The sequence below is a fragment of the Ostrinia nubilalis genome, chromosome 26 (assembly GCF_963855985.1).
Source record: "Ostrinia nubilalis chromosome 26, ilOstNubi1.1, whole genome shotgun sequence".
NCBI classification, from domain to species: Eukaryota; Metazoa; Arthropoda; class Insecta; order Lepidoptera; family Crambidae; genus Ostrinia; species Ostrinia nubilalis.
In genome coordinates, this window is record NC_087113.1 from 5,086,932 (window position 1) to 5,096,174 (window position 9,243).

The following is a 9,243-nucleotide window of genomic DNA, read 5'->3' on the forward strand; positions in this document are numbered from 1 at the left end:
ATATACCTGATTATTAATAGACCTTGGTAATTATAACAAAATCGATTATGGCCAACTACCGACCGATACCAAACTTTTTAAGGCTTTTTTTACTTCACCTGTCTATCGTATCTTAACCTTAGAGAATTATTTGCTCTAAAACTTGCCATTGGCGAAACCAGACCAGTGTGCTTCAAATACACACTAAATAATAATAAAATCTATAACTTGTCGATAGTTTTTTCACGGGGATCATACATGGACATGAAATAAAAGAGGAGAATCTGTACAAAATTTTCTTATTATTAAAAAATTACTCTATTTCATTATTAAGCCACGATAGCCGAACGGTGAAGGGGTCGGACTGGCCGACTCGTGATCCGGGGAACGCGGGTTCGGTCCCCGCCGCCGCTCGACTATTGTGGTGAGCTCACTCGTTATACAAGCATATTTAGCTTAGTACGAGGGGCTAACGGGAGTATTAGTAATTTGTGTAATAACAAATTACTAATAATCTTTAAAAAAAAAAAAAAAAAAAAAACTCACGTGATGAAAGAATAAATATTTGAATCTTGGAAATCATCACAATGTGAGCATCGGGCCTTTCCACCGCGTCTGGTCATCGTGGGGAGTGTAGGCCATTATCTTCCATTTCATCATCATCATCATCAATATCTCAGCCATAGGACGTCCACTGCTGAACATAGGCCTCCCCCAATGCTTTCCATGTTGCTCGGTTGGTAGCGGCCCGCGTCCAGCGCCTTCCTGCTACCTTTATGATGTCGGTCCACCTTGTAGGTGGACGTCCCACGCTGCGTTTTCCGGTACGCGGCCTCCACTCCAGAACCTTGCTGCCCCATCGGCCGTCAGTTCTGCGTACTATGTGCCCTGTCCATTGACCCTTCAGCTTTGCTTTCCATTTGCTTCTAAATTAGAGAGGGTCGTGCTCCTGGAGTGGAGACTAAATGACCTGCTGATGAATCATTACAAGTCTTCGGTACTCCATTTGTAAGCTTCTTCTTCCTGAGCTTTCCTCTTGCTTTGGTTTTCAAAGAACTTCTTTTCGTAGCCGTTGGAGCGGTCGACGCCGTCCCAGCGGTAGCCTGGACGGATGTTGAAACGGTTTGGAGGGAAGCTACCTTTATATGTTGGTTTTTCTGCGAACAAAATTGATTTTGAAGAAGTTAATAAATGGATACTGTAAAAGGTGAAACGTTAACAAATATGTATGTGAACATCAAGCCCGTCTGGCTAGTGTGAAGATTCTAGGCCAAATTCGCTATTTCCTAAATTAAAGAGGGTCATACTCCTACAGTGGAGACTAATGCCTGTTTTCACTATCAATCCCTAATTTTTAAGTGACCCCTATGAAAACTAAATTCCTGTTAAGGTCCTTTTCAGGGACGTTTCAATATTGCTAACCTTGCCATCTGGCTAGTGTTGAGAAAAAAGGAATAAAGAAACTCAGTCACAGGAAAGGAAATACCATGCACTCTTGTCATTAAAATAATGAAATCTACAGTATCTCTTTTAGACTAGGTGCAGACCACCGATTTTTAGTTGGCCGATAGTTGTGCCCGATTTTAAATTGTATGAAGAATCGGCCAAATCGAATCGGTGTAATGTGCGCACTCCCATACATGCCCATACTGATCAACTGCCCGACTAAACTATCGGCCGACGAAAAATCGATGGTCTGCGTCTAGGCTTCGAACGATTTGTGGTAGTCGACGAAGCACATGATGTGTCCTGCGTGCCCAAACAACTGCACGCAGGAAGATTTAATTAAGGCTACTGACAACGCCACTCTTGTAAAGCCTGGTCCGTGAGCACGTAGAATCCCGTCCAATGACCCCAAGCTGCCCATCCTTGTCGCTCGCACGTAATTATGTTGCTGTCACGCTCGCACACTCACTGCGGGCGCGCGTCGCACAGTCGCGACAGCAATATAATTACGCGCGAGCGATAAGGATGGGTAGCTTGGGGTCATTGGACGGGATTCTACGTGCTCAAGGACCAGGCTTTAGTAGAAGCAGAGTTTTGGGCAGACACTGTGTAGTTTGTTGTCGACACGACAAGAAGAAGAAGAAGAAAGATTTTTGTAACATATTTACCTGGTCCAAGATCTCCCCTCTCTCTCTTCTTGTCCCTGATGTAAGCGAGCATGGGGTCTCCGTCTCGCTCTATCTCCTTGAGACTTCTCTCGAGGTCTCTGTCTCCCTTCATACGCGCGAGAGGCTTCGCGGCTTCCTTGATGAAGTCCTCGCGACGTGCAGTCTCAGCTTCTATTTGTTTCAGGCTGGAAAAAAAGGTGTAAAAATTAAATTGTTTGGAAAAAAAGGTGTAAAAATGACATTGTTTGGAAAAAAGGTGTAAAAATGACATTGTTTGGAAAAAAAAATGTTAAACTGACATTGTTTGGAAAAAAGGTGTTAAAGTGACATTGATTGGAAAATAAGGTGTAAAAATGACATTGTTTGGAAAAAAGGTGTTAAAATGACATTGTTTGGAAAAAAGGTGTAAAAAAGACATTGTTTGGAAAAAAGGTGTAAAAAAGACATTGTTTAGAAAAAAGGTGTTAAAATGACATTGATTGGAAAATAAGGTGTAAAAATGACATTGTTTGGAAAAAAGGTGTAAAAAAGACATTGTTTGGAAAAAAGGTGTACTTTTTTACACACAAAATGACATTGATTGGAAAATAAGGTGTAAAAATGTGGCAAATCCTTAATAGATCATAGAAGAAACCAATATAAATCTAACACAAAATAAATTACTTTCTTAAGAGCAAGAGCTGATTGGGCAAACATGGAAACACATCACATCACCTTAAGGGAGAAGAGAAAAGTTGATAAAAAAGTAAACAGTTTTTTTACCCTTTGCTCCACTGCTTGTACTTTTCATCCAAGAACTTTTGGCGCTCTGCTTTCTCTTTTAGCTTTTGTCTTTCCTCTGAGGTCTCTCTTTTGGCTGCAATGAAAATTAAAAATAATGAATATTATTACAAATTAGGCATTTAATTATTAAAATAAATTATTACTTATAGGAAAACATGAAAACATGGGTATACCCAGTTGCTTTGTAGGAACAAAGTCAAACTATCTGGTCTATTCCACTTTGATCATCCAGGTGATCAAAGTGGACTACATGATCATCTATGGATAAGATGACCTGGGGGATCACAAAGTGGACTCCAGTTTAATTAATATTTTAATTTCCTTTGATCACCCATAAATAAATTGGTGATCTAAGGACAATGGGTGATCAAAGGACACCAAATTGTTGCTTGGAGTTCAATCAAAGCCAGGTGATCAAAGTGGAATAGACCAACTCTCTGATCTAAAAATCTGACTTGCTTTCCCCCCCTAGGCCAGAAGTTGGGTACACCCATGCATGAAAATAAAAATAATCTTGTTTTATTTACCTTTCCTAGAAACAACTTGAGCGTTCCTTCCTGATACGTCATCTGTCATCTTTTTGAACGCATCCTCCTCTCTCCTCCTAAACGATTCGTTTTCTTTCCGTAACTGCCGAGCGTCTTGTAGTCCAGCCAACTTCCCTTCCAGAGTTCTTTCCATTTTTTTATTCGTCGGTGGAGGATCATCGTCATTTCTCCTGTAACAGACCTGAAATAAATAAATAAAAAGGTCTTTGAACCTTTTGAAGTCGATACAATAAACAAGGTTACTTGATAATTATTTTTCAACAGTAAACAATTTTAAATGTACAATAAAAATATTTTTTCTATAAATTAATTTTGAAGAGTGAGCATTCAATGCTGAGTTTAACCGATTAGTGACGTTGTTTATTCCTTGAACAGGAATCCAAAGATGAAAAACTAATTATCTAAACTCTGATTTTTAATTCGACGGAATTTTGACTTTTCAGAAGTGTTGCTAACATAGAAACATTCCCACTAAGAATGGAGAGCATTTTCACAAATTAAAAAATAATCCTTTCTTGAATTTAAGGTTTCACTTGAAAAACTAAGGCTTAAAAATGTACTGATCATTACAAAATGGTCATTTGAATTTTTATTATCACATTTTTGAAGTTACAAAAAAAATTGGGAAATTATTTTTCTATTACTGGACTCCCTGGCCAATAATCCATGGGTTACAAACCTTTTTTATGAAAATCCTTTTGTTAATAAAATCTTAGCTTCATAAAATATTCAATTTAACAAGATGCCAATTTTATAATCCAAGTTGATTATGATGACGATAATGATGATTGATGATCAATACATATTTTCTTTTATGATAATATGTTGTTTTACTGTGTTAAAAACACGTTTTTTTCTATTTAATCTCTAAAATGTACATAATAATTAGTGTACATTGAATTCACAAAACAAACAATAGTTCATTCTTGTAAGTTGTAGTTCATGAAATTTCATTTCATATTATTTATTAATAATTCAAAGCAAAAAAGGCTTATTACATCTGAATTGTCAAAAAATGACAGCTGTCAGAATTCTGTCGAATTAAAAATCGGACTATAGCATAGTACATAAATATTAGATGCTGGCTATTATGTTTAGCAAAGATTGTCTTTGTGATTTTTTAGGTTAGATAATAGCTTGATTTCGGGGTAATTATTAATAAATAATGCAAGTTTCAACAAAATAAATGAACGAAACGACGAAACTAACCCTTTGCCCTTTGGCGCCTTTTTCTTCTTCTTTTTCTTATCTCCCGATGGTTTACCTAAGTACTTCTGCAAATAGGCTTTTTGATCTATTGTTGTAGACATTTTAAAACGTTAAAAATCACTCAAATAAATTAAATTTCATAAAATGAAACACGAACAACCAGCACCAAATTACTTGATTTGACAGCGTCATGCGTTTATTTATGACAGTGACACTGACACTGAGTGACTGACATTGACAGTTGCAAGCACAGATAAAAAAGTTTTTATTTTAATTTGAGTTTACAGCTTTGAGTTCTAGAATATCCCCTGAGCTTAACTACAGATAATTAAATTGAGAATGTTACTAGGTATGCAAAATCACTTGAAACCTATGTTACAGTTAGGCTTTTACATTTACAAATACATTAGTTTTTATTTCATTCAAAAATACCCAGTAGTTATGATTTTATAGGCATTCAAAGTTCGCTAAAATATCGAGTCCCGCCGACGGTCACGTGACCGCGCGTGACGTACATTCACAGTGTCCGCTCACTAGAAAACGGATATAAACATACTTATAGCCTGACCAGGAACATAAAAACCCTCGCCATGTTGCGGAAAACTAATGGTACTAATTTCTTTTAATGGCAACAGTAACTGAAAACTTCATTGACATGTCACCTTGCATGTCAGTCTATTGCAACTTTATTTTAAATGTGTGCAATTGATTTTGTGAATTAAATTGCTAAAATATTTTTATAGTCGTGAAAGAAAAGTGGTTCACGATGTGTTAATGTATTTGTCGAAGAGAAATACTAAGGGTTCGGACAATATTTTCATTGAATAATGTTTCCGACAAAGGTTGTCAAATTGACTGACATGTTTATCGTATAGTACAGTCCACTATGAAAATTAGCTGTAGTCTGTTTCAACTACCTATTTTGAAGTTTTTTGTCACTTTCTAAGTTTTGAATTTTATGGAATTGGGAAAGAAGTACCGAGTTTGAAGCGTTCATGAGCAGACATTGCAGTTGAATATTCAAGTTCTGAATTTGTTTATTGATGAATAATAAAATAAATCCTACTAGCTCGATTGATGGTTTCATTTAATTTATTTAAACTAGGTTACCTTTAATAATATTTTTCGTTCATTTATGAAAATATCAAATTAGCCCGTAATCCTGAATCCTGATACATAAATTTAGCCTATTAATTTAACACATGTACGACTGTACTCAGTGTTGCACTATCAAATGCAATTGAAGCGCCTCTATGCCAGGGTTTTTATGTTCCTGGTCAGGCTATAAATACATTTTTTTTTGTAAATACAAACTTATTATACATATTAACACCCAGACCCATCACAGAAATTAAAATTGAACCAAACCCAATCTTGATGCGATTGTGTCGTTTTATTGCGAATTACCTTCCAGCTCCATCATTAGACCCTGATTACTATATAGAATTAAAGTACTCATCAATACAAAACGAACGAGCCCAAACTCGATGGATTTAAGTCATTTTATTTTGGAGTTCCTATGGCAACCTTCCAGCTCCATCATCAGATCAGCTCCATGTCATCATAATATTGCATGGCCATCCAAATTACATGTGTATGCGAAATCGCAGCTTTATCGGTGGTCCGGAAGTGGGTCTTAAGAGCCATTTTACATTTTCGTGCGAATTTCTAAGATTTTGGAAGCATGAATTACTATCTTAAGCAACACCCAGAGATTATTTAATAACTGCGAAAGATAGGTCAATCCTTGGCGTTGACCATTAATGAAACGGATTTACTAAAACTCTTTTGCTTAATTCACAGTGCCCCATCTCCCACAACCATTTTACGGAAAAATTGCCGCAGACTCATTTTCAAAGTCCTGTATCTATTATTTATGCTCGTATAATAAGCTTAAAAATATATAGTAATCATCGGACATATATTCTTGTAGTCCATTAATGAAATAGATTCTTGAATTTCATTACCATTATTGAGTAAAATCTAAAAATAATATGGCAAATTTGAAAATTAACGTCACATTTTGATCGTGGTTTTTGGTTTAAAAACACAGCAATAACTGCAATAAAAGTATCCCAAAATAAAGAATATTCATTGTAGAATTGATTTCTACAGTTATTGTTTAAATATTAGTAACCACTTTGTCAAAATATTGATGTGAATATCAGTATAAATTACAATGCGCAAGCCGACATCGATTAGTATGGCGCGAGCGCCCGTCAAGGCAGGACCTGTGTCATTTTTCCCGCCGTGACGTTTACGTGCGTTCGTGTCGTGAAGCGGTGATTTGTACGGCGACCAAATACATTTGATACTATGCCGAGAGGCTGTTTCGAGTCGGCCGGCCGAGCAGAAATTGAAATGATGAATTTTAATTTCTTTGACGGATCTGGGTGTAACTATGTATAATAAGTAGGTACCATGTATTTAATTTAATAAATAAATTATAAAAAAGTATATCCATTATGCTAGCACCCTTAACACAAGCATATTGGTTGCCTACTTTTGGACTAGATGGCGCTGTGAAATTGTCCAAAGATTTGTTTATTTATTTATCCGCTTTGAGTTTTGTTTCGTGAAGAAGAAAAAGAAGCGTTTTGTTTCGAGAGGGAAGCTTTGTTGTTAAATCTATACTAATAAAAGAGGAAAGATTTAATTGTTTGTTTGTTTATTTGGAGGCAATAGGCTCCAAAAAAAAATTCTTTCACAATTTAGAAACCTAATTTTTTTCTATGTAGGCTATAAAATATTTTCAAAAACTATAGTCCAAAATCTTTGATAAAATTCTACGTTTAATAAATAAATTAGATAACATATTATTAATACTTTTTTTTTTCAGTACGGTTTTAGTACTTGTTTTTCAGAAATTCTACGATTTAACTAAACTTCTAAAGTGTTTATATTTTATGCATAATTTATTAACTTCTAAAATATACATATATCCTATTGATAGATGACGTGCTTCGTATTTTATTAAAATTATTACCCGACTAGGTTAAAAAGGTGTGGAATGTTATTTTGGAGATAACTTGGTTCCATAGAAATATAGAGAGATGCTAAGTAATGCGCTGAGTTCGAAACTCAGTGTCGTATTAGAAATTCACACACACAAAGAAATCAAATTATGTGCTCATTATCCACTGCAGTATCAGTATTCAACGTCCGAATAATCTTTAGTACTATTCAAGCAATATAAACTGTTTACATAATGACGTCGCTACTGTCATCATTGCTTTCACAAGCAATATGTTCCAATTTGTCCCTTGTCACATTTCCCTTTAGTTTCTGTGATCTGTGCTTGTTTCTAAGTTGATATCAATGAAATATTCCTTAGTACTTTTGATTTAAATTATTTTTTTTATTTTGACACGTGTTTGAAAAATCAAGGTGTGATTACAATAAAATAACAAGTGAAAACGTAACATTGCATTGCAACTCGCAATTTCGCAATATTGATGAGGAGATTCCATTGGAAAGTCTGTATTCATTCCTAGGATTCCCCTAACACCATCAAATTCAAAAGAATTCAAGAGAGTGCAGTTTCCCATCTCATGCTTAGAGACCACGGTTTAAAATAGTGTGGTTGCATAGAGCCTGCAACGGGCAACCGCGTGCGCAGCTGCTCATAGTAATTTTCGATACAAAAGCAAGTGTTGGCGCCCTCACGAGTTTTAGCGGAGTGCCATAAGGTAGCGCGAGTAGACTTAATGGAAATCAATGCTTCTCCGACGACCAGTTGTATGTGGAATACTCCAGAGTATGCGCACACAATAGCCTGGTGATTTTAGCACCTAAAGGAAAAACAAAAAAGAAATCTGCGGCAGGTGTAGTGTTTTAATTTTGTTTTAGAAAGATCTCATAATTTTGTAAGTATTCAAATATTTAAACATAATAATTTGTAGATTTTATATCAAAAAATATAATCATTTAACAAAATTAATTTTCTTAGAATATTTTAATTCTATTAGAACCATTTTCCACTTCATCGCAGAAGAAGTCGCGGGCAAAAAGCTAGTATGAAATATGTAGTATTGCCCGCGGCTTCACCCGCTTGAAATTTAGTTTGTCACAGATCGTCATAAATTATAGCCTATACATTGTTATTCTGGTCGACGCCAGGGATGGATGAGCGTCTCTGTCGCTGGCGACAGGGTCTTAGGGTTCAGGGTTCATGGCGTAGGTCTCAGGCAAAATGAAATCCACTCGTAGAAATTAATAAACTCAGTGTATTCACGAAAATAATTACACACAGCACTAGAGTCGTATCGGAACTGAGTGAACCAAAGTTCTTGCGATAGGAACGTCCGACCCGAGTGATAGTTGAACACAGACTGCTAGTACTGCTGTACTGTACTGTAAAGTTTCATCAAAATCTGTTCAGTAGTTTTTGCGTGAAAGTGTAACAAACATCCAGACATCCACACAAACTTTCGTATTTATAATATTAGTAAGACTAGTAAGAAGTAAGATAGTAAAATGAATTATTTTAGTTATTTGTTTACAAATAATAATAAATTTATTTATTTATTTCTTAGCTCTGTCTGAAAATGGATCTGGAGGAGATGCAATGGCCACCTCCGTAACAAAACAATAGAACCCTATGGAGTTTG

At 35.7% G+C, this 9,243-nt stretch overlaps 1 protein-coding gene across 1 annotated transcript; it reads right to left on the reverse strand.

Moving 5' to 3' along the window:
* Positions 1-262: 262 nt before the first annotated feature.
* LOC135084475 (BUD13 homolog) lies at positions 263-4,845 on the reverse strand. Its single transcript, XM_063979260.1, has 5 exons — positions 4,634-4,845; positions 3,404-3,594; positions 2,856-2,949; positions 2,094-2,278; positions 263-1,136 (listed from the first exon to the last, which is right to left on the reverse strand). The coding sequence occupies exons 1-5, from the start codon at positions 4,732-4,734 to the stop codon at positions 964-966; spliced, it is 744 nt and encodes a 247-aa protein (XP_063835330.1). The 5' UTR covers positions 4,735-4,845; the 3' UTR covers positions 263-963.
* Between the last annotated feature and the right edge of the window lie 4,398 nt (positions 4,846-9,243).